The 26,133-nt window shown below is 42.0% G+C and overlaps 1 protein-coding gene across 4 annotated transcripts in view; it reads left to right on the top strand.

Annotated features, from left to right (window-relative positions):
- Positions 1-26,133, top strand: part of hecw1 (HECT, C2 and WW domain containing E3 ubiquitin protein ligase 1) — a 67,693-nt gene that overhangs the window by 35,121 nt on the left and 6,439 nt on the right. For 3 of the 4 annotated variants that reach the window (XM_015399245.1, XM_015399244.1, XM_015399247.1), the window contains 16 exons: positions 1,142-1,240; positions 2,944-3,097; positions 4,478-4,563; positions 4,647-4,753; positions 4,838-5,023; positions 7,488-7,622; positions 8,034-8,148; positions 10,247-10,343; positions 13,448-13,531; positions 14,334-14,440; positions 16,196-16,310; positions 16,391-16,504; positions 16,595-16,747; positions 18,714-18,812; positions 21,620-21,749; positions 23,573-23,719. In XM_015399245.1, coding sequence (XP_015254731.1) covers positions 1,142-1,240; positions 2,944-3,097; positions 4,478-4,563; positions 4,647-4,753; positions 4,838-5,023; positions 7,488-7,622; positions 8,034-8,148; positions 10,247-10,343; positions 13,448-13,531; positions 14,334-14,440; positions 16,196-16,310; positions 16,391-16,504; positions 16,595-16,747; positions 18,714-18,812; positions 21,620-21,749; positions 23,573-23,719 — 1,928 coding nt within the window. The remainder of the gene's footprint in view (positions 1-1,141; positions 1,241-2,943; positions 3,098-4,477; positions 4,564-4,646; positions 4,754-4,837; positions 5,024-7,487; positions 7,623-8,033; positions 8,149-10,246; positions 10,344-13,447; positions 13,532-14,333; positions 14,441-16,195; positions 16,311-16,390; positions 16,505-16,594; positions 16,748-18,713; positions 18,813-21,619; positions 21,750-23,572; positions 23,720-26,133) is intronic. The other variant, XM_015399246.1, reaches the window with a different exon arrangement.

Here is a 26,133-nt window from a genome sequence, read left to right as displayed (position 1 = left end):
GCCCCCAGCATGTTCACCTTAGAGCTATGCTGTGAGCAGTGGCAGAAAAAAGGAGTTTTATTTGATCAGTTTTGCTGATGTTGTCTTCAGAAGCCTTCCTGTTTCTTACCAGGAAATCTGCTTCTGCTAGTTTGTCTTTGTGACGTCTTCTCTGTGGATGGGGCTGCCTCGGTAATGTGATCATCAGATTGTGTGAATTACATTCCCATCAGCCTTGCTTCATCTGATCTTGCCATTATCCCACCGAGCCTGTTGTGTTTACTCGCTTCCCTTCCTCCAGATCAAATATTCAATCAGAAATCATTGGTCAGGAGCTCAAGGGAAGCTACTCTGCTGAGGAACTAATGGTTTAAGCTGTAATTATGTTCTCATCCCCAGTGATTATGGAGGCAGGCATTTCTTTAAGTTAAATTGGTAGGTTTATACCCCTGACTGGACAAGCCGTGTGTTACAGAAATTTCACAGCTTCTTTTTTTCTCCCGTTTGGGTTTAGAACTTGATCTGCAGAATAAAAGATACTTTATTACAATTATAGCATTGAAAGTTGAATATAACTCTGCATCCGAAAGGGCTGAAATAATTATCTAATTTAACAATCGATTCATTGTTAACTGGAATATAGAGACTAGCTGACAGAATTTCATATGTTAGAATTTTGTAAAAATTATTCTTTAAGGAACTTTTGGCTTTTTGATTATTAATCAAAAAAATAATCAACAAAGTAGTTCAATTTGCAAAATAAGGGTCAGTTATCGCCCTAGCGTCAGACAATATTTGGTCCTACTCCAAATGATTGTTATATTTACTCTATAGCTGCTGTTAGATTTTTAGAGTTAATTTTACTCATATTGGTATCTAAATCAAGAAGCCCTCTCAGAGACTGGCAGGTAATCGACAGCATCCAGAGTAACAGTTACACTGCATGGCTGTAAAATTTTACAGTGATTATTAACACCAATACTTGAGCAGAGCCAGTATAGTTATAACTACTCAATTTAGAGTTAAATAGGTTAATTCTGAATTTATAACACCCAATTCTTTACAGTGTAGTTAAAATAAATTAAAATCTTTATTTTTTTGGAATAGAAATCCCCAAGCATCCGATTATTCACCCCCCATCTGTCTCTGTGATGTCCCGTAGGATCAGACCTCTCCCCTCCTGTCGGCCATCTTCCAGTGCTGCGACCCAGCAATGACCCAAACCATTTTCCTGCAGCCACTGACCCAGCTTTACCTCCAAGTAAGAACCCAGAGTTGCCGCTCTTACTCTGGAGTGTCATCAATGTGCCTGCTGCCCATGTCTGCTCCATTCCACCTCCTCTTTGTTAATTTTTTCTCATTCTGTTTTCTCCCGGTCATTTTCAATATGTAGACTCATGTTTTGTGTAACAATGCTGATTGGTTTTAAAACAGGGTAGCTGGGAAGTTTATTGGCCAATTATTGGGGTACCCTGGGTATACCCTTATGGAGAGGGTAAAATCAAGGACTGTGACATTGCTCGGTATGGTGTAGCCGGAGCCCAACCCTAGAGCCAGGCCTGGGGTTGTGGCTGTGAGGGCCTGGTTGCTGGCCCAGCCCGAATGGATGACGTGGGCCAGCCCTTCGGTAGACCCACCACCCACAGAGGGATCCGTAGGGGTCGGGTGGAGTGGTCTGGGAGGGGTTTGGAGAGGCTATGGAGAAGGACTAGCGGTCAGCCTCGAAAGTGTTCTGGTAAACCGTCCGCCACCTTAGGAGGGGGAAGCAGGTCTTCACCGGCACCATTTACAGTGTGGGTGAGGAGCTGCTGACCTCGACTAGGGATGTTGTTGGGCGGTGGAAGGAGTACTTTGAGGATCTCCTCAATCCCTTGTCACCTCTTCCAAGGAGGAGGCAGAGGCTGGGGACTTAGAGCCGGACTCGCCCATCAGCCAGTCTAAAGTCACCAAAATAGTTAGAAAGCTTCTCGGTGGCAGGGATGGGATTCATCCTGAGTACCTTAAGTCTCTGGATGTTGTAGGACTGTTCTTGCTGACATATCTCCGCAGCATCCCGTGGTAGTCAGGGACAGTACCCCTGGATTGGCAGACTGGGATGATGGTCCCTCTCTTTAAAAATGGGGATCAGAGGGTGCTCTAATTACGGAGGGATCACACTCCTCAGCTCCCTGGTATGGTCTACTCCAGGGTGCTGGAATTAAGGATCTGGCCAATAGCGGAACCTCGGATTCAGGAGGAACATTTTGGTTGTGGTACACTGGGCTGTCTGTTCTTTGTATGACCGCAGCTGGAGCTTGGTTCAAAATGGCCGTCAGTAACTCAGACATGTTCCTGGGGCATGTTGGTCTCCGCCAGGGCTGCCCTTTTTCACCGGTTCTGTTCATGCATTTATGGACAGAATTTCTAGGCGAAGCCAGGGACCGGAGGGTGTTAGGGTTTGGGAACCTAAAGATATCATCTCTGCTGTTTGCAGATGATGTTGTTCTGTTGGACTCATCAAACCAGGACCTTCGGTGTGCACTGGGCAGCCAAGTGTGAAGCGGCTGGCACGAGGATCAGCACCTCTAAGCACAAGCATGTCAATGTTGTAATCCAGGGTTTTAGTTTTTCCGTAACCGTGAAAGCTTGCTTCTCCAGAATCCAGTGCTGCAGGACTTTACTTTTGCATTTGCATTAAAACATTTGCATTAAAAAGTTGTCACTTCGAGTATAAAGCATAGATCTAGGTGCTAGCTGCAATTCTCTGTTCCCTTCTGTGCGACAGCATGCCCACTTTAATCGTATTACCGCCACCTAACAAAAATTTTGTGTCTTACTCTTCGTAAAGGTATTGTGACTAAAACTGAGTGCCTCTTTGATTTGAAGATTGCTTTTTTCTAAATTGTGATTATATTACAAATGCAATTAATTGCCCAGCCCTAATTCAGACCGTCTCCCCCTCCATCTCCTCTGTCTCCTCTGCAGACTGGGAGGCTCGTGTTGACAGCCATGGCAGAGTGTTCTACGTGGATCACGTCAACAGAACCACCACTTGGCAGAGACCCGGTAACGGTGGAAAGTGTAACCACAGCATCCCTCGCTCTGGTTCCACCCAGCAGATGGAACAGCTAAACAGGAGGTAAGCAGAAGGAGGCTTTATCCATAACCTGGTGTGACAGGAGTATTTGATCTTTGGAGAGTCTGAAGGAAGTTTCTTGGCCGCCTACAGAGAGCCACTCTGTCCATTTTGAAGTAAAATAGCTCCTATGCTGCAGCTCTTAACACCAGGCCAGCGTTATGCATTGGCTACTTAAGCTCTGCACTGGTGGCTGAAGTCTGCCTTTGGTGGATTTGTCTGTGAATCCTAATGCTTTTTTCCAGCAGCTCAACCTCAGTCCTCTGCCCTATTTCTAGTATTTAACCAGCAACAGCTGGATGAGATGAATGAACTTTTCCGTACATCAGTTCTAATCAAAATTTAGGGCACTATGAAGTGTTTTGACCTTTTAAATGAGTGTCCGAACATCGAGTGGATGAAAAAGTAATTCACTTACATTTTCCCACACTGCACCCTCAAAGGTAGCAATCATCTATGGTCACTAGATGAGCAGATATATCCCAGATTGCTTTGCAAGAGCTCTCCTCGCAAAGCATGATTGGATTTGTAGTAGCGGTGCAAAACAACAAAGATGGCGCATGTAACGTGCAGGCAGGTGGAGTTATGTGCCATTGTGAAGTGAAAAGTAGTGATCATCTCTCCGTTGGTCAGTTATCTAATTTCATATATAAAATACTTTCAGAAGTTTGAATTCTGAATATGACTGGATTTTTCCTTTAAAACAGCTTAGAAAAGCATCCAGGCTGCAACCAGATTCTTTCTTTTTAGTGCATAAATGGTTATATCTTGGGCTGCAACGAACTATTCTTTTGCAAATCGATTAATAATTTTTTGATTAATCGATTAATAATCAGATAGACAGGACATTCCTTAAGGAAGATTTTTTTTACTAAATTAAACCAGATGGAAGTAAAACTTCTTCACTTGAGTTCTACATAGAGCATATTGACCGACAAAAACATTTATTTTTTTTTTAAATGCAAAATGTTTATATATTGTATATTTTGTAAATAATATCACTACCATAATTGTTTTACAATTTTGACATAACTGCTCTGAGTGGGTCGCTCTGTCAGCTTAAGGCATGTTTTTCTGTCTCTATAGTCCAGTTAAGGATTAGTTGATTTCTAAATTAGTTGATGATTATTTAAAAAAATGATTAATCCGATGAAGCCTTCAGCCCTAGTTACATCACAGACAATTGAACGAGGCTGACACCTGCTGTTCAGAAAAGGAACTATAATGTTCCACAGTAAGCCTGCAAAGAACAGCAAGAAGAGCCAACTAATACTAAGGATACTCATCCAGACTCTGGCTGCGTCAGAAAGGCCAGATTTAGCTGTTTGAACGTGTTAAAGAAGCTCCTCCCCCTCCCTCCTGACGCTCTGCTTCTTTGTGCAGGTACCAGAACATCCAGAGGACCATGGCCACCGAGGAGGACGGCAGCAGTCGGAGTTCAGACGGTGAATCTGAGCCGCCTCAGACAGGTGAGTCAGTCTGTCGTCCAACAGCAGCACACCCTTTGGGATTAGGATGATTTAGCCTGACCAGTCTCCCTGCCCACCTGCAGGCCCCTCCTCCCCTGTCAACCATCAGAAGGTCACATTTCTCCTTCAGTCGCCAGCCGTCAAGTTCATCACACACCCCGAGTTCTTCACTGTGTTGCACAGCAACTATGTGAGCTTTCCCCATTAAACTTAAGGGTAGATAGAGTTTGGTCAGAACAGGAACATCCTCCTGAACCGCGGTTTCCCTCTGCAGGCAGCGTATCGCATGTTCACCAGCAGCAGCTGCGTGAAGCACATGATCCTGAAGGTCCGCCGTGACGCCAGGAACTTTGAGCGCTATCAGCACAACCGGGACCTGGTGGTCTTCCTCAACAAGTTTGCAGACACACAGCTGGAGCTGCCAAGAGGCTGGGAAATTAAGACCGACCCCCAAGGAAAGGTAGCATCCCTCCTTTCATTTCTTTAACTCTCCTTCTCAGATTTATTCTGTTTTTTAGTTTCTTTGTAGTTTCAGATCATTAAAAAAAACATGTAGTGTCCAACTTATTGGATGTATAACACTATTTTTATTCATTAAAGTGGGAAAACAATCCAAAGTATTTAACTACCGAAAGCCTTTCTGCCTATTTTACTAAAATATAAAAAATGATCTAATTTCATCCCATCTTGATTCCTGCCATACAAACACACTGCAGACCGATTTAGAAATAAGCAAACATGTCTTACATTAAGTGTATTTACCCCTAATTTGAGCAGGTAAATAAGATGATTTGCCAATGGAATGAGTATTTTTTGTCATGATTTTTCTAAGGCTCGGACCCACATGCAGTGAAGCCAAACAGAGACACAGTATAAAAGTTCAACGGGTTTTATTGAAGATTATTTAGAGTTCAGCCGGAAACTGGAAGACGAGCGGAAGACAGACTGTTAGATTCAAGCTCAGTGGGAAATTGGAGTTGTTAATCTTGAAGGAGAGGATTTGTTGCCACTCATGTTTCCAGAGAAGAAGAGACACGTAGACTCCAGTCTGTGTGATGGTCTTCCAGAGTAGTTTGATTCAGTGGAGGGTGGAACAGGGTTTACCCAGAACTCGGACGGAGTGGAATGATGCAGCCGCTGGTTGCAACTCAGTTTTCCTGTGGTACTTGAACGGGTCGTGGTGAAGATGACTTCCTTACTCAGAGAGTGATCTCAGCGTGCTCAAAGGTGGCTGGATCCAAACCTCCTGTTTGGAATCCGTCACTCAGTGTAAGACTCTGTTGATCCCACTTGGGAGAAGGCGGTCCGGAAAGGTCCACTTTGCAGGAAGGCTTCCTGCCGAAAGGCAAAAAAACAAAACAAAGTTTAGTCTCAAGAAACGAGCGCTCAGTAAATAACTCAATGTTATCTCAGCTTGGCTAGAGAACTAAAGCTCTGAATGCAAAAACCCAGATAGACTCAGAATAACAAGGCTTGGTTAGAGTACCTCAAACTGGCAAACACTCTGGCATCGAAGTAGTGGCAACCAGTAGCTTAAGAGCAGTCCGGTGATGAGGCAACTGTTTGCAGGTGTGGGAGGAGGCGAACTGGAGCCAGGCGCCTCCTGGTGGAGGAAAGGAGAAACACAAAAGACAAGACAAACAGACAAACACAAAAACTGGGATCCTGACATTTTTACTCTTATAATAAGACAATTAGATAATATGCACCTGGAATAAGACAAAGCAGTTTTTTTCCTTATTTAAAATGTAAATTGTTTTGTTCCATTGACAAAGAGTCTCACTTGCCTCTTCAATTCAAGAATAAAGCACTTATTTTAAGAAGGAATTACTTATTTGTATTTAATTTTTTGCAGTACAGAATCACTATTGTTAGTAGTATAGAAATTAGTGAAGTTGAATTAGTCTGGTGACCTGAGGTAGAGATAAAGGTGCTTTAAAGGTGATTTGCTGAGCAGATTAGAACCTGGTTAGCTGGAAAAACTGTCCAGCAGACAATCACTGCTCACCAGGCCAATTTTATTAAAACACAATTGTAAACTATGCTCTACACACATTTTGAATTTTTCATTCAAGGAGGATGTTGTGACCCTTCTGTGCTAGCTTGTTTTTCATGCTCCTTCTGGGGTCTTTCTGGGTTAAGGGCCTTGACCTTGAGCTCCATCTTCGTCACACCAGCAGGTCGTCCTCTTAGCAGTTAGAGTGCAGGCAGCGGAAGGGCTTACACTGGAAAAACAATCTAAAAATATATACATTTTTTTCAAATTAACTGTATTTACCCTTAATTTGAGCAGGTAAATGAGACGATTTGCCAATGAAATGAGTATTTTTACTCTTAAAATAAGATATTTAGATAAAATGCACTTGAAATAAGACAATGGAATTGTGCTTTCTTATTTTAAATGTAAATTATCTTGGTTCATTGGCAAAATGTCGCTTTTACCGCCTTACTCCAAGAACATATATATATATATATATATATATATATATGCTGCTGGTCGTAAATGAAGCTTAAGGATTTTTTCTGTCTCTGCATTATGGGCAGCACTGCTACACACAGCCCGGTGTTCTGCCACACCAGAATACCCATAGTCAATATGCAGGCGCAAGACACCAGATTTCCACTTATCCCTTTAGTTTTGTGACAAAACGTTTCCCTTTAGTCCATGCGTAGAAAAAAACAATTTAGGGTCAGATCAACATATGCTTTAAAAAACACCAAAAAGTAAGTAATTAAGAATATATATATATTTTTTGTACGTCTATAGGATACACGCCTGTTAAGGTATTTTTTCTACAAAACTAAAGGAATAAACTGGTATTGACTATGGGTATGCTGGTCTGACGAGGTCTGCTCATCTGACAGAACATCGCTTCAGAACCAATCATTCATTTTTATGTCTCTCTGCCTTTTCTTTCCTCCAGTCTTTCTTTGTGGATCACAACAGCCGAGCGACAACCTTCATCGACCCTCGCATCCCGCTGCAGAACGGCCGACTGCCGGGCTACCTGGCCCACAAGCAGCACCTGCAGAGGCTCCGCAGCTACAGTGCTGGAGAGGTGCAGTATGGTTCTGCTCCAATTTGGCCAAAACGTTTCATCTCAATAAGACATTTATTGTTAAGATAACTGCATTTTTTTTCTTGAATTGAGGTGGTAAGTGAGACTTTGCCAATGGAACAACATATTTTACATTTTAAATAAGAAAGATATCGCATTGTCTCATTTCAAATGCATATTATCAAATAATATTTTTTAAGAGTAAAAATACTCTTTCCATTGACAAATAACCTTATCTGCTCAAATCAAGAATAAATACATTTAATTTAAAGCATCTTTACTTATTTTAAGATATTTTTTGCAGTGAACTGCTCGTCTTGGACGGGTTGACTGTTTCTGTTTTATTTTTTTCCTTAAAATGATCCTAAAACATTCAGCAGTGGCAGTGACAGGTGTGTGTTTTGTTCTCAGGCCTCTGAGGTGTCCAGGAATCGTGGGGCTTCTTTGTTAGCCCGGCCCGGTATCAGCCTGGCAGCAGCCATACGGAGCCACCATCATACTGACCCACAGCAACTCACTGCTCTCTGTAAGCCCAGCATTCTCATTTAGCTCTTGCTATGATACATACAGTGATATGAAGATGTGTCCTCATCTCAAGTTCACAGAGTGAGTTTAATCAGATAATCCAGTCAGATTAATTCAATTCTATTCAGTTTATTTCTATAGTGCCAATTAGCAACACATGTCATCTGAAGGCACTTTACAGTTCACCATATCCTCCAGTTAAAGTTTTCTATCTCAGGAAAACCAGTTGATTGCATCGACTCATTGACTCAAATACAATCCCTTACACTAAGCATGCTTGTAGTGACAGTGGAGAGGAAAAACTCCCTTTGAACAGGAAGAAACCTCCAGCAGAACCAGGCTCAGTGTGAGCGGCCATCTGCTGAGGCCGACTGGGGTTCAAGGAGACAGAAGCAGACATAGAAACAGCAAATGTAAAAGGCGGCCCAGACCAGGAAACACACAGCCAGGCAGATGAGCTCCGAGCCAGCTCCCATGTCAGAGCATGGGAGCACATCCAGTTAATCATAGTCAGAGAAACAGGACTACACTGAAAACCAGGCCGATCTCAAATATCTATAAAGAAAGGTGTTGATGGCGGCAGCACAGCTGATATTTCTCTCCAGGATGGAGTCACAGCCAAACAGGAACAGACCAGATGAAGCTACTATGAGAAAAAGCAGAGAGAGCAGAACGTTAGAGATTGAACTAACAGATTCTGTAGAGTGGGATAGAATGAAGCAGAATGATGAAATGGAGGACATAGGGATGAAATCCCTATGTCCTCCAGAAGTCTAAGCAGCATAGTTATAGAGATAGCTCAGGATAACCTGAGCCACTGTAACTATAATTAGAACAATTCCTCATACCAAGCATGCATGCAGTGACAGTGGAGAGGAAAACTCCCTTCTAATAAGAAAGAAATCTCCAGCAGAACCAGAACCAGGGTCAGGGCCATCTACTGAAAAGGACACAGAAGCAGACATGGAACATTAACATAGAAGCACTGATCTATAAATACTTTCTATGTTAGAAAAGGTAACAGTAAGCTAGCTTCACGAGTAGCTCTGTCTGGAAAAGAAACAGTTAATCATACAAGCTTTGAGCCCGTTTTAATTTCAATTCAATTTCAGTTTATTTCTATAGAGCCAATTCACTATACACGTCATCTCAAGGCACCTTACAGAGACAATTCAACCAGATCAGACAGTCACATTGGTTCAGTTTTTATCTATGGAAAACCAGTTGATTGCAGTGACTCAGTTATCATTTAAAAGAGATAAAAGAGAGCACATACAGTTAGTCACAGTAAAGTCATATAAATATGTCTTGGAGAGAAAGAGTACTAAGCACTGAAAAAAAGCCAGATGTTATTATTTGTAAAAAAAAAAAATATGTTAGATACAGTATAACCTAGAGCTGCTGAAGCCTCCCAAGGTGGCTGGTAACTGTGAATCAGCTGTTCTATCGCAGTTTGAGGACCTTTCTGTCCAGGCGGATGTTCAGGATATGAAAACACATGACGCTGTTTTTCTGAATAAGGACATTTCATTTGAAGGATAAACATGTAATAAAGAACTGGAAGAAGAACCGAGGGTTTAAAGAAACTGAGGATAAAGGTAAAAAGTGCATCTAATAGTAGAAACTAATAATGGGAAGGAACACCAGGCTGCTGGGCTGCCCAGGATGGAGTCACACCCAAACAGGAACAGACCAGATGAAGCTTCTATGATGAAAAAGAGAGGGAGAGGATAACGTTAGGAATTAAACTAACCTTCAATTTGCAACTAAATACTGGAGTTCAAAGATAGAATGAAGCAGAATGATGCGAGGGGGTCCCTTTGTCCTCCAGCAGTCTAAGCCTATAGCAGCATAAGTATGGAAATATTTCAGGATAGCCTGCTTCATAGAAACATCAGATTTTAATATCATTCAAAAATAGCCTAAAGAAATGTTTAAAAAAATGATTAAAATCCTTTTTCAAATTTTCATTTATGGATTGCATTTACATTTACAAATTTGTTACCTATTTGCAACAAAAATTGAACAAAATGTACATGGCGTGTTAGCAGCTTCCAGCTGCATAGAGCAACTTCTAACAGCTTGTGTTTTTCCTATAGCTTACAATGACAAGATAGTGGCGTTCCTGCGCCAGTCAAACATATTCGACATGCTACAGGAGCGACAGCCGAGTCTATGCAGAAATCACGCTCTACGGTAAGCATCTACAGAACTAAACAACCAGAAGGATGAAAGCTGTATATGCTTTGAAAGAACTTTAACATTTGTTTTCATGAAACTTTTTCAAAAAGATATAAATTGTAAAATCTAAATGCAAAGAGATTTAATGACATTTTGTGCCCCCAATGCACCAGACTATTACAGATGTTTATAGTTCAACAAAGATAGTAACAGGAATGCATTTAGACTTAAAGGAGAATGCCGCTTATTTTTTTTTACATTGATTTCATGTTATTCCATCATGTTCTACTCACCCATATGAGTTGTGTCATTTTCAGCCGTTCTGAAGATATTCGGTTAGGTTATATCCAAGTAACATCTTCCTATGGGCAACAAGTTGAAGGCAGAAACTAAACTGTTCATAATGTATTCTTTATATCTTCAGAACGGCTCCAAATGACATGAACATGAGGGCAGAATTCAGCCAAAAGTGCTCTTTTGCAATAAATACCCATATGAGCAGGTTTATTTGAAAAGCATTCGCATTTTGAGCAGTCTATGTGTGCAGGTCCTATACCCTGAGGTCCCAGATATGTCACAACATAGGTTAAAGCTACCTCTCTGTGCTTTGTTGCTTTTTATGCTCCTGTAGATGATCTTCTCCTCATGTTTGCACATTTTTCTTTGCGCTAATGTCATCTTTTGTAGCCAGCTTTAGAAATTCCCAAAAAGTTAAGAAAAACAATCCACTGGACTTTGATTCCAAGTTTAAAAATGTTTTGCTTCCCATCCAGGAAACTTTTTCAATTTAAATAGTCAGAAATAGTGTTGAGTTACTTTATCCACCTTACTTTTATCTTTTTAAATATTTATGTGTTTCTTTTATTTTTTAATCTGTGATTTGTGAAATGTGAACATGTGTGTGAAAGGTTTACTACTACTGCACAAAAATTGCCCATACTGGGACAAATAAAAGCTACTGAACTGAACTGAACAGTAGCCAAACAAAGCCTTGTTTTTGTTTAGAAAACATTCAAATAGAAACAGACGAACGCGTCCACCCCTTTGAATGGGGTTCGATTAGCTTCTTTGTTAGCGTGCAATGCCCCATTCCTGTCTATGTCTCTGAAGGGGGAGTTTGTTAAAGGGAATTATTGGCCTGGCTGAACAGGCGAGGTCTTCTGTTCCTCTGTAAAGGGGTTGGGGTTGCAATGATAGCAAGAAAGAATCAACTCAGTTGCTATATTGTAGGTATTTGAAATGTGAGTCCACTCCCTCTGTTTAAGGTTGTTCTTTCTTTTTCTTAACATAGGTGGCTTACTTCACCCCTCTCTCAAACCACCTGTCCTCTTTGTCCAAAATGTTAACATTCTGGTCGTCCAAAGTGTTCCTTTGTCCATCAGGTGTAGATGTACCGCGTCTTGTCCCGAGAAGGTTGCTCTTCTGTGTTGGTCCATGCGTCTGTGGAGAGGTTGTTTGGTTTCTCCAATATAAAGATCAGAGCATAAAAGATCCTCACTGCATTGAACAGCAGACACCACTCCGCTCATATTTGGTATGGTGGTTTTGTCTTTAGGATCTACTAGTCTCTGTTTAAGGGTCTTGTTTGGATTGAAATGTTCTTGGGTTTTGTGTTTAGAGAAAATCCTCTTGAGTTTCTCAGAGACTGCAGCAACATATGGGATGGAGATGTTTTTGAGTTTAACTTCTCACCCTTATGTTCTGCCGATTTGACAAACGCCCAGTTTGGGTAGCCTGAGCAGCCTGAGAAAGTAAACATGCTGTGATTGGCTACGTTTCAGGAGATCACATCTCTTGAGTCAGTACCACTTTCTCACTGGTCGCTGTTAGCAGCGTCAGCAAAGCATCTTGCTAATAGCTGTTCCCTTTGTTGGTGTGTGTCAGTTGTTAACGGGAATGGCATTTGTTGGATTGGTGAGAAAAAGAGTCAGTGTCTGTAAGTAAAGTGGACTTAACATGGAGTTACTTGTGAAAACATTGCAGAAGATGATTGCTGGCTGTAGAGTTCACTAAGCATGCTTGTAGCGACAGTGGAGAGGAAAAAGTCCCTTTTAACGGGAAGAAACCTCCAGCAGAACCAGGCTCAGTGTGAGCGGCCATCTGCTGAGGCCGACTGGGGTTCAAGGAGACAGAAGCAGACATAGAAAAAGAAGCAGAGATACAAAAGGCAACTGTAAAAGGCGGCCCCATCCAGGAAACACAGCCAGGCAGACGAGCTCCGAGACAGCTCCCATGTCAGAGGATGAAGAGAGCACATCCAGCCAGTCACAGTCTGAGAAACAGGACTACACTGGAAAATAGGCCGATCTCTGTCATCTATAAACAGAGGTGTTGATGGCAGCAGCACAGCTGATATTTCTCTCCAGGATGGAGTCACAGCCAAACAGGAACAGACGAGGCAAAGCTACTATGAGAAAAAGCAGAGAGAGCAGAACGTTAGAGATTAAGCTATCAGATTCTATCAGAGAAGCAGAATGATGAAAAAGGGGTCCCTATGTCCTCCATAAGTCTAAGCCTATAGCAGCAGAATTACAGAGATAGCTCAGGATAACCTGAGCCACTCTAACTATAAGCTTTATCAAAAAGGAATTTCTTAAGCATGCTCTTAGGGCCAATGTATGCTTCTGACGCATAGCCTCTGCTACCATCAAATCTGTCTCTATGTGCGACCACGCCCCCGCGCAGAGATTCTGCAACCGTTGTCGCGCACCTCAAAAAAATCCTGACTACGCGTCGGAAGGTCGCGCACCCGCGCAGACCTCAAGCGGAAGTGCACTGACAAAAACTAGCTGTGATTGGTCCTTGGTATGCGTTTCCAGCTGTCTGATTAGCAGATGATTGCATCGACTCGTTGACCGGGGAGACAGAGGCAGAGATACAAAAATAAACAGAGATACAAACATCTACACACATAAAGCATTTAAAATGTAAATGCTTATAGCTAATGTGTGTTTTAAATAAATCGCCTTTTATGAGTATAGTATAGTTATGATATAACACTTTTCCCCCATTGGCAGAATTCTGCCTTCATGCTAGCAGCAGAGCTCAAGGTTTGCAGGCAGGAACATCACCATTCAATGACCATTCAATGACTGCATTTTGTATTTTTGTTTCCTCAGAGAAAAGATCCACTACATTCGGACAGAAGGTCCTCAGGGTGTGGAGAAGCTTTCATGTGATGCTGACCTCGTTATCCTGCTAAGGTAAATCAGCACCTGCTCACAGCTTTTAAAGTCTGATGGAATTACTATTCAGATGCTCGGCTGCATCAGGGAGATGGAAAACAGCATCTAATAATGATGACTGTGATTGAATCGTGTGGCTCATCCGTGTCTTCACGCCTCTTGCTTTGTTCTTTGCTGCACTGCCCAAGAAGGCACGCTTCTCAAAGAGACCCTGCAGAATCAGGACCATCAGATTATCCCAAAGAGTTAGTTTCCCTGGAACTAAAGCTGGGCAAACATTGTACGATATTTTCCATCATTGTACTCAGCTACAGCTCAAACTGTATTACGACAGCGCAGGGTTTGAATGTTCCCAGATCATGATGTATCTTCTTACACTGTTCGGCCCAATGCTGTGATGCGATCTACCTGCTCACTATGCACAACCAAAAACCACACGTTGGACTCAGCCCTGAGAGATGGCGCTGGTTGTACTCGTCAACTGTAAGATGAAGAACTACCTTGTGACGTGTGAAAAAAAGTATTCAACTATTCACTCCCGTTGAATGAACTGAAATCAATGGATTTCACTCAGTCGGCTCTTTTTTTTTACTTTGCAAAGTTAAAAAAGTACAAACATCAGCCCCCACAGCATGATGCTTCTGCTTTGTTCACTGATTAAAACCCTACAGAAAGGCTGAAGCCCTCCACATCTTTACCCAAACAAAGACAGACGCTTGGAAATTACTCATAACTTGTAATGTGTAAATATTTAATTTGCAAACTAAATATTTAATTTGTGCTGACGATGCTGTTTTTTCCTCTGCTTCTGTCTTTGCAGTTTATTTGAAGAGGAGATCATGTCGTACATCCCCCCTCATCCCATCCACCCCGCCTTCGGCTTCTCCCCTCGCTGCTCGCCCGTTTGCTCCCCGCAGAACTCCCCTGGTTGGTTCTCTCTCTCCGCTCTCGCTTCATCCCGACAGCAGGACTGGGCTCTCATGGAGTCACACCAAACAAACAGCAGCAGTCCTCACTGTTCAGCTGAGCCTGCTGGGTCCCTGTTTTCCTAATGGCCTGTGCAAATCTAACGGAGACCACCGCAGTGTCTGTGTGTGTGTGTGTGTGTGTGTGTGTGTGTGTGTGTGTGTGTGTGTGTGTGTGTGTGTGTGTGTGTGTGTGTGTATTGATGGGAGCTTCTAAAAAAAGGAAAGTGGGTCAGAGCAGGAAAGCTCAGCTTGTAATTGCTCGTCTTTTATTGTCTTTGGAAAAAAACGTGAGTCTGAAAAACTCAAACCATGAATGCAGGCTTTGATCTCTAGCTGCTCTGCCTGTTTGCAGGAAAACAAATTCTGCTCTGGTAAACTTTGACCCCAAATAAGCAGCGGGGCGCTTGATGCCCCTGACTAGCAGACCTAGGAGACTCTACTGCAGCTCTAATGTACGATATAAACTGCTTTATGCCACAGCAGAGAGGAAACAAGAGAAAAAGAAAAATACTTTGAAAATCAATATTTGGAATCTAGGAAAAGACATTATTACCTTTGTTCCATAAAAAAATATATGGATAATTTGATGGCAGAAATTAGTCACAATGTAATAACGAGAAACGCCAACTTGACCGAAATTCATAAAAAACACTCTGAGAGTGAAAGAAACACATTTTTTTTGGTCCAACATAACCTTAAAGGCATTAATGCTGATACTGGCACTGACATTTTTTAGTTTATAAACCTAAATATAATTGTTAACCAGGCTCATTAATTTTTTTACTTTACGATTAGCTTTTTACCTTTTTTTCTTGACATGTTAACTTATTTTTTTAAAACTTTATTTACAGTAGGTAATATATCATTCAAAGACTCATCTTAGCTATCTAGGCAAAAGCAAAATGCAAAAATAAGGATTTTAGATAACGACTGAAAAAAAAAAGTTCTACACTGCGAAAAATTGAAATCTAAATAAATGCTTTTTTTTCTTGAATTGAGGAGGAAAGTGAGACACTTTGCCAATGGAACAAGACAATTTACATTCATAGGAAAAAACAATTGTATTGTCTTGTTTCAAGTGCATATTATCTAATTATCTTATTTTAAGATGTAATCATTCCATTTGCACATCATCTTATTTACCTACACCAATTAAAGATAAATAAACAATGTTGTTGTACATTTTTTCCCTCAGAGCAAAAACTGGTTGAACAGACATTGTAAAGACAACATGATTTGTGCATGAAATGCGTTCTACATTTGGTTGAAAAGTAAAGATCAAAAACTCATACTTTTCAGAACATTAAAAGGTGTTGAGAACTGGATATTCAACATCTTTTAAACGTCTATTATTGGACTAAAGTGGGAGAAAATCAGACCGACCAAACAGAGCCCAATTTTCATCAATCATTTCTGGACTAATCAAGAATATGTTGGACCGACCAGAGTTAGCCTAAAATCCTAGGTCTAAATGACATCTGGTGTTTGTTTGTAAATTTAGCCGATCAATGACTAATGGGAACAAACATAGACAAATATATTACCTGCATTTATAGCATTTATAGGTTTTAGTAGGTTGCCTCAATATAGAGGAAAGGTGAAGGCTTACTGCACAAAGCAATCCCGCTATATTCTGTGGTGTGACATCCCATTTAGTGGCTGGGCAAAACACCTTAAGATTATAACCTGAAATATTTGATGTGTTTGACTGCAGGCTTGCAAAGAGCCAGGGCACCAGCTCCTTACCGCAGAGACTTTGAAGCCAAACTGCGAAACTTCTACCGGAAACTTGAGGCTAAAGGCTATGGCCAAGGACCGGGCAAGATCAAGTAAGAAGGAGAATCTCTTACTTCACACTGAAACTGAAAAGCAGAGGATGATGGGAAGTGTCTTTCTATTGTTCCTACAGGCTTCTGATCCGAAGAGAACACCTCCTGGAGGGAACCTTTAATCAAGTGATGGCGTATTCTCGCAAAGAGCTGCAGAGGAACAAACTCTACGTCACCTTCTTAGGGGAGGAGGGGTAAGCCTGGCTTCTCCGCTCCATGCTACTCATGTTAACCCTTCGGCCTGAGCCTCGAGACCCACCTGTACGTTTCCTTGTCATCTGCAGATTAGATTACAGTGGCCCATCCAGGGAATTCTTCTTCCTGCTATCCCAAGAGCTTTTTAATCCATATTACGGCCTCTTTGAATACTCAGCCAATGACACGTACACCGTTCAGATCAGCCCCATGTCAGCTTTTGTTGAGAACCATCTGGAATGGTGAGTAAACGTCAACAAAGGAACTAAAAACACTGTGACCCCGTATATAATCTGACCAGTTTTCATCCGTCCTATAGACGAGATTTAGCTTTAAATGGGACGTTTTCCTACAGGTTCTTTAGTTTTATTGGGGTGTGAAACTTGAATGGTCTGTTTTTAATGTGACAAGTAGTGCAAAAATGGGAAGTGGAGTTGAAAGAGTCATAGCCTGGTATTTTACCAACAGTCCTTATGAATTGGTCTTTAAAAACATTTTGAAATTTAAATACAGCTCATTCAGAATGCTTTTTGTGCCCCTTTTTTTCTGGCTAAGGTATGTCCATCTGGATGCGGATGTAGCATGAGCAACATTAGCAGCTAGCCATGGTTAATTGGTCTCTTACACAGTAAGTCGTGAGTGTCCCTGTTTGGTGGAATTGCCCCTTTTAGTAGGATAGAGATGCGAGTGATGAAACCAAGCGGGCTAATGCTAATTCCAGCATCCTTACAGGTATGCCATCAATCCAGGAAGAAAACCATTAGTGTACTTTCCAGAGAGCACAGTCTTGTGTTCTTTTCTTGACAGGCCACGTGTTTTCTGAACAGGTCCACTAAAGCCCGGCGTACACTGTGCAATTTACGGGCCGATTTTCCAGTCATGCTAGAATCTTTCGACCGAGCCGACCTTTAGCCTGATTGTGCGCCGTGAGTCGTGTAGTTTACAGGGGGTAACAAGGGGCGATCAGCCTCTCACTACCACCTCTTGATCAGGAATCGTGAGGTCAGGAGAAGGAGTCCCAACCGTCGTGGGCAAATCGCTCAATGTGCATGTGCACAAGGATTCTTCTGTAAACTGTTGTGGGAAAAAAGTATTCAACTATTCATCCTAGTTAAATAAACGGAGATCGATCGATTTCACTCAGTCGGCACATTTATTCATATCTTTGCAAAGAGAGACCAGTTCATCATACAGCCATTATGGCACAGCATTCTGCCCTGTTCTGCATGAGCAGGGTTCGTCCCCCCTTACTTACAACAATGGAAAGTAGTCAGAGTCAAAAAGAATTACAGACTCTTTGGTTAAACAGTAACATGTTGTGAATAAACCTCGAGAAAAGAATCTGATTTGTTATGGGAAGAAGCTATGTCTGGTCTACAAACACCATCCCGCACAGAATGGTGTGGCCTTCAAGGTGAAACAGACTGAGTGAAAACTTTTATAGTGAGTAAATAGGATAAATTAATATATGATTGAAGAGAAATAAAAAAATTTCTGACAACAAAACACAGCAGCATGACAGGGATGCAATGAGTGAAATACAGTTCTGTCTGTAAAATTGACAGACCCTAGTAGCCACGTTTTTTTTTTCTCAATTATGTTTTCCAAATATAAATTTGGGCTTTCAGCACTAAATGGTAAAAATTGCCAAGGCAGTGCGTTTCTCCGTAGTGAGCTTCATGTTCCTCCATGAAGGGAGGTAGCCTGGTGTCTTTAGGGGGTTGATTCTACTGTAGAGCAGCCAGAAATTACAAATAGGGCTTGTGATACTTTTTAGCAATGTTACTCAATTAAAACTAAAAGGTACAGTGCTCATGGCTTGCTTTCCAGGCCCCCTTAGCCTCTCTCCCACTCACATGTGGATCTGGTTCTGCCTGCTAATGTCAGGTGGAAGGTTGTAGTTGAACCATCTAGGATTATCTACTTTTCATGAAACCCCACGTCTTGAGACTGCACTGTTTTCTTCATATTTTTCTTAAAAATCTTTAAAAATCATCTTACTATGAATTTTTCATTAAACTTAAATACCTGACTATTGTAGTAAGTTGCATTACCTCTTTTTACATTTTCAATAAATTCAAATAAAACTCCCAGGTTGTGGAGAACTTGGAAGACTATGATGTTTCCATATTAAGCAGGCCACCTATGCATGCAAACTTGGTGTCTACTAAGGTTGGTCTAATTTACATGTGTGTGTTTCTGATCCAGGTTCCGTTTCAGTGGCCGTATTCTGGGCCTGGCTCTGATCCATCAGTACCTCCTGGATGCCTTCTTCACTAGACCCTTCTACAAGGCTCTGCTCAGACTGTTAGTACAAGAAAATCTATTTTGCATCTTCTTTTTAACATATAGAGCTTATCAAAGGTAACAGAGAGCACATTAGGAGAAACAGCGTAGATATATTTCTTCAACACACATTCCTTTTTTTTTTTTTAACAGTGTCCTGTCTGGCAATGCAGCAATAAAAATTATTGTCTTGATGCCAAAAAGAGCCCAACAGATTTTACTTTCACAAGTGGAGCAGTACGGCTATCGCCATAGTGTTCCACTTGTTTCATGCATATAAATTGCTTTATTATAATTATGCAGGGATTTTTACAGTTTATATGGACACTGCAATGTAAATAGAACAGAAGAGGAAAAACAGAAGAAGAGAAAAAAAAAAGAGGAGACCTAAAGCCCCAGACGCCCAAAGGGACCCAAAGAGCGAAGGCACCAAGGAGGGGCCAGCGCAGGAAATCCGACCCCCACCAAGGGAGGAGCAGAGACAGCCCCGAGGAAGTCCCCAATGGGGGGAGTCCCATGCAGGCCACCCAACCAGAGCCCCCCAACTAGTTCAACCAGCCACTACACGCCAACCAGCCACTACACGCCCACTACACGGAGAGCAGAGTTGACAGCCCGGCAAGCCACCTATGCCCCGCAGCCGCCCCCCGCCAAGACCACGGACCAGACGGCTCGCTTTTCCTCCAGACCACAGACTCTGGATGGCAGCTGGAGAACAGGGGTGTGAGAAGACCCCGATCCTCCCTGCGCCTGCTCGAATGTGGTGTTGTTGCATGTTGCTCTCAGGTGTAATTAAAACTAGGAGTACCAAAAGGGGGTGTCCAGCGCAGTTCACCCCCCCCTCCGGGAGACAGGCAGTGTCAGCGCACCCCCCCATTCGACAACCCAGAACTCTTAGTGTCTAAATGCGAGAGGAAATGGGGGGAGCCGACCGTGGTGAGGCCCATAAAATAAGGCCCCTCCGGGTGCCCTTAACCACTACCCCCCCAGAAAATGCCCAACATAGATGTGTGTTGTGAAAATGCTGTAGATGGAAGTGTCTAAAATGCAAAATAAAATTAGGGTGGGGGACGTCATCAGAAGGTGGGGCCCTCCAGTAACGACCCCCTCCCCAAACCCTACATGTGTGGCAGTGTGATGGAGCAGACAGAGGGAGGATTCCGGGGATGGGGAGCTAAGGACTGGGGTGCTTAATGCACTCCCAGGGAGCCAGCTCCCCCGCTGACTCCAATAGGCACCCCCGTTCCCTGAGAGCCCCAATGGAGAGGGGGGCCCAACCAGTTGCACCATCAAAGCCAAGGGACCAGGGGCGGCAGGACCCACAAGCCAGCCGGCCACAGGGCCGATCACCCCCCCACCCCTCCTGTCCATCCAAAAAATAAAATACTCTCTCAAGATTAATATGATCCAACAACAGGTCTCTGTACTGATTGATGCTGAGTTTATCCTTACTTTTCCAATTCATGAGGATAGTTTTCTTTGCGATACATAATGCAGTTAAGGCCATGCAAACAAATTTTTTTCCCCATAGAGCTTCCCTCAAAGTCACCCAGCAAGCAAACTGGAGGGGAAAGTGAGATTTTACAACTCAGGCACAGTGATAGATCCTTACATACCTGTACCCAGAACCTCTGAACTGGCGTGCATAACCATAACGCGTGAAAATAATTATCAAGATGATTGCCTGTGCACTGTGGACAGATGTTAGATTTTGCAAAACCCATCTTGAATAATCTTTGACCTGTATAGTGCACTCTGTGGAGGATTTTGTATTGTATTAATTGTAAATTGGGGTTTCTAGTCATGTTAAAGTTCTTAGACATATCTGAGCCCAGATGTTTTGTTCAAAGCTGATAAATCCTCCTCCCATTTAGTAATAGGAAGAGATATTGTATCATCCAGTTTAGTCAGTGTCCTGTATAATTTAGACAGTAGTTTGGGGGGGTTAACTCTAGGAACTCTGATATATTTGTTGGAATTTGTAGACCTCCATCAATATGCTTAAATGTATTTCTAATTATAGTTTAAATTTGCTCATATTCTTCAACACACATTTCTAATAAATAGATTGTACCTTTTCTTGGCTGAGATGTTTTAGATCTATATTTTGTATAACAGATAGCCCTATTAATGGACATACTGAATCTAATGCTATCGACAGGTTACGTTGTCTCAATTTTAAGGTTATAATCTCAGTCCAAGTGTTAATAAGACATTCAGCAAATTATAGACAGTTTTTAATCTGTTTTAATCTGTTTTTAAAACTGTCACTAAAAAAGTGTCACTAACTGTTTGATTTTGAATTGTACCTTAGAGGTTTGCAGCCATGTTTCTGTGAGTCCTCCTTAGACCCTGTGCGGTGTTGGCTGCCATAGATCACACTGTTTTATCCAGTAGGCTTGAACATTTTATCAGCAGCATAAGATACAGTTTAATGTTTTGCAGACGATACTCTGCTTTAAATATCTATAAAAACAAATGGGTTCAAACAGCTAACCTGATTAGGTTAATTTCTTTTGTAATGTTCGGTTACTAAATGGTAATAAAAATTAGGTTTATGTGTTTGGACCTGATTTGATTTAGGAAAAGAATAACTCTCCTCATCTACTTTAATTTAGTATCATACCTTTCTCTCCAAAAGTAGAATTTTGCTACCAGAAGGCTGGCATGATCCAACCTGGGTCTGAAATGCTGATAATCCTCAGAGTTCAAGGTCAAGCTGTAGACTTTATTTTGTTTTAACATTTTAGAGTCTTTTATATAAAGTATTTCGAGATCCTCTTGCATTGAAAGGCGCTAAATAAACGTAATCTAACTTAAACCCACAGAGCCACAGACCTGTCTGACCTGGAGTACCTGGATGAGGAGTTCCACCAGTCTCTCCAGTGGATGAAAGACAACGACATTACCGACATCTTGGACCTCACCTTCACTGTGAATGAGGAAGTTTTTGGTCAGGTAAGTTTTGCCTAAACACATGAAGCAGAGACACCTCTTTAAAAATCTAATTTGAAATAATATCTGTAACTGACTTTTGGTCTGTTTAAAAGCTGAGCCCTAAGTTCTGTCTAGAACAGGGGTTGGCAACTCAAGCTATTCAAAGAGATATAATAGACAAAAAACAAAGAATAAAAGAATGAGCCAGTAGGCTAAAATACACTCACCGGCCACTTTATTAGGTAAGTAACGGGTTAGTAACGGGTTGGACCCCCTTTTGCCTTCAGAACTGCCTCGATTCTTTGTGGTATAGATTCAACAAGGTGCTGGAAGCATTCCTCAGGGAGTTTGGTCCATATTGACATGATGGCATCACACAGTTGCCGCAGATTTGTCGGCTGCACTTCCATGATGCGAATCTCCCGTTCCACCACATCCCAAAGATGCTCTATTGGATTGAGATCTGGTGACTGTGGAGGCCATTTGAGTACAGTGAACTCATTGTCATGTTCAAGAAACCAGTCTGAGATGATTCCAGCTTTATGACATGGCGCATTATCCTGCTGAAAGTAGCCATCAGAAGTTGGGTACATTGTGGTCATAAAGGGATGGATCATGGTCAGCAACAATACTCAGGTAGGCTGTGGCGTTGCAACAATGCTCAATTGGTACCAAGGGGCCGAAGAGTGCCAAGAAAATATTCCCCACACCATGACACCACCACCACCAGCCTGAACCGTTGATACAAGGCAGGATGGATCCATGCTTTCATGTTGTAGACACCAAATTCTGACCCTACCATCCGAATGTCGCAGCAGAAATTGAGACTCATCAGACCAGGCAACGTTTTTCCAATCTTCTATTGTCCAATTTCGATGAGCTTGTGCAAATTGTAGCCTCAGTTTCCTGTTCTTAGCTGAAAGGAGTGGCACCCGGTGTGGTCTTCTGCTGCTGTAGCCCATCTGCCTCAAAGTTCAACGTACTGTGCGTTCAGAGATGCTCTTCTGCCCACCTTGGTTGTAACGGGTGGTTATTTGAGTCACTGTTGCCCTTCTATCAGCTCGAATCAGATGGTCATTCTCCTCTGACCTCTGGCATCAACAAGGCATTTCCGCCCACAGAACTGCCGCTCACTGGATGTTTTTTCTTTTTCGGACCATTCTCTGTAAACCCTAGAGATGGTTGTGCGTGAAAATCCCAGTAGATCAGCAGTTTCTGAAATACTCAGACCAGCCCTTCTGGCACCAACAATCATGCCACGTTCAAAGTCACTCAAATCACCTTTCTTCCCCATACTGATGCTTGGTTTGAACTGCAGGAGATTGTCTTGACCATGTCTACATGCCTAAATGCACTGAGTTGCCGCCATGTGATTGGCTGCTTAGAAATTAAGTGTTAACGAGCAGTTGGACAGGTGTACCTAATAAAGTGGCCGGTGAGTGTATATGATAAATATTGATTAATAAATGTTTATTTTGCCTGCAGCACATCCTGGAGAAAACGACTCCTCATGTGACTAATCTGCTGCACCATATTTGGTGCTCTAACTTTAACTTCCTTTACAGTGTTAATGTATTTAGTTTTCTTGCATCCATGGAATTATAGGAACACAATAAGACCGACTATGAACTCTGATGGGCTTCAAACGATGTTTTTTTTCTTAATTTTTGGTTTCAAATGCTGTACTGTTTATGAGATAAAATGCTGATTGTTGAGGCTCAATCAGTTTTCAAAATGTTGATAAAATCAGCTTCTCCATTAAAAGCTTCAGGAGGAAGTGTATCTTTCTGGATTAAACTGGTTTGTTTAACACACCCTCCCATTTGTTGCGGTTGCTTTGCTAGGTGACAGAACGGGAGCTGAAGTCAGGCGGATCCCACCTCCAGGTGACGGAGAAGAACAAGAAGGATTACATCGAACGGATGGCCAAGTGGAGAGTGGAGCGCGGCGTGGTGCAGCAGACGGAGGCGCTGGTTCGAGGTTTCTACGAGGTAAATGGAGCAGAGGCGGGGGGTGGGGGGGGGATGGTGTGCTGCACATTCAGCAGAGCTTTTAAAAGTATTAATGTTTATTACTCGAGTTAAATTTAAAATCCTGCTGTTTAAAAACATTTTCGCAGAAGTTAGAGGATTAACTCAAGCTTTGTACTCAAAGGAAAGTGTTAAAACATCTGTAAAATTAATTAAATATGCTGATGAAGATTCTCAGTCATCCAGGCTTAGAAAACATGCAAATGGAACAGGGCGGGACCAAAGGGGCGGATCCACTCGTCTAAGCCAAAACACGGCTTGTTTTTGATCCACTCTGTAAACCCTCCAAGTCATCGCTATTTCTGACACTTTGAATGAAAAAGCTTCCTGGATGGGAAGCGAAACAAAGTGCAGTGGTTTGTTTTTTAACTTTTTTTGGAAAGACTACTTAAAGTGTGTCATGGTTGTAAGGTGTTTGGCCCACATGCAGACACAGCTGGAGGAAAACGAGCAGTTTAAGGTGTTTATTTGACTACACAGAACAGTTCAGAACAGGAGCCGCAGCCGAGCTTCAGAACGTCAGTGTTCGTAGTTCTGCAGGGGGAAAGAGGAAACTGATTAAGACTAAGATAAACAAAAGAAACCTGCGCTGCTGCTGCTCTGCTTACCGCCAGGTACGGATAACCTATTCAGGGAGGGTGAGTGGAGGAATGTGGTTCTGTAACTCACAGCTTTACGATGGGAGGAGGTGTCTGAGCAACAGGTGGGGCTTAGGCGGGGGGCCGAGCAGCACCGCAGCAGAGGCAGGTTTGAGGAGCAGCTGAAGGAACCAGAGTAGATCCAGGTAAGGGATATCTTGTCCGCCTGGATAGCACCGAGGGGGCTCGAGGGGAACGCCAGAGCAGAATCTGAGCAGCAGGGATTCAGAGGCCAGTCCTCAGAGCACAGAGACAGGCAGGTGAGTAATCCAGAGATCAACAAACTGAGGGAGGCAGGTTAGAACCAGGAATCCAAAACATCAGGTTTCTGAAATCTGTCGACTGGACAGAGGCCTAGGCGTACCACAACGGTTTAACACTCTGGCTTCCTTCAGCTGACTGAAAGATCCTCTTAAGCTCAGCCGAGCAGCCTCAAAGAGCCGCGGGTGCGGGGCCTCGCCGAGCTGTCAGCAACAACCACCTGTGCAAGAGAGTAAGCAGAACACCAAACCCTGACAAAGTGTAAAAGTAATGCAGGAAAAATGTTAAGGACAGAAGTTTACAGCACTAACCTATTAAAGGAACATTTTTCTATAACTTCCTTAGACTTAAGTTTCTTAGATTTCTATCTAATGGTATAAGTGTCAAATTAAACTTTGAATCATCTTTAAAAACTATTAATTTTCCTATGTTGTGAACAACAAGTTGGGGCAGCACCGAGTCCAACCACAAAGAAGTTGTCTGGATGAAACTAGTTATTTTGATGGTTTTTATTCCTTTTAATTACCAACAGGCCATAATGAAAAAGAGCTTAAATGAAATAAAACTAACGAGTCTATTTTTAAAATGTAAGGAGAAGTGAAAAGTTGTCTGAAAAAAATTACTTCGGTAAAGATAAGCAACAATTGTACACCTCTGACATTCAGCAGGTTATGTTGCTCACAGATTTTTTAGTGTAAACACTACTAATGATGCACAGAATGGAAACCTTTTCACATTATAACTATTTACCCCCATTTCTTCAGGGGAGATCAATCTCACATTTAGTTAAATTATTTTTAGACATTAGATTGAATTAGTGGAACAGATCCTATCAGCTGCTCATTCACGTTGAACAGAGGAACGATCCGCCTTCTTCTCGGGGAAGGCTGCCTCTTTTTCTGAAACGGGGATCTGGGTAAGTGACACGATAAACAGCATGGCAGGATCTTTACCTTCTGGACCTGAACTACTCATGCCTGATAAGAACCAAACATTAACAAACCAAGAGGGAATCTAGAGTTTTTTTTATCAACGGGTTTTCATTTCCTCTGCTAAGGTCAACATTCTGATTTTTATTGGGTTTTCTTATTTCATATTTCACATAATTAAAACTAAAGATCACATCAGAAGAAAATAAATCAGGGTAGAAACCTAAACAGGCCACACATCAATTCATCATTTTCTCATTGAAAGAAATATTCCTTTTGCCAAAAGCTGATGTTATATGAACCAATCGACCATAATACCACTAATTAAACCACTTATAATTCATAATTATCAAACATTTTAAATTCAGTCTAATTTTAGTCTGTCACATTCTAAATACTTTGCTCTCTTTTGAAAAAAGACAAACATTTCTTTAAAGAAAATTTCAGGAATAAATGAAGAGACAAAGTGATGGTACTTAAAGAGGATTCTTTTTAAAGGAAAAGTCCGTTCAGCAAGGAATAATCAGTGGATCATTATTTATACCTA

This window comes from Cyprinodon variegatus, unplaced genomic scaffold, assembly GCF_000732505.1.
Source record: "Cyprinodon variegatus isolate N-32 unplaced genomic scaffold, C_variegatus-1.0 Scaffold999, whole genome shotgun sequence".
NCBI classification, from domain to species: Eukaryota; Metazoa; Chordata; class Actinopteri; order Cyprinodontiformes; family Cyprinodontidae; genus Cyprinodon; species Cyprinodon variegatus.
This window is presented reverse-complemented; position numbering and strand designations above follow the sequence as displayed.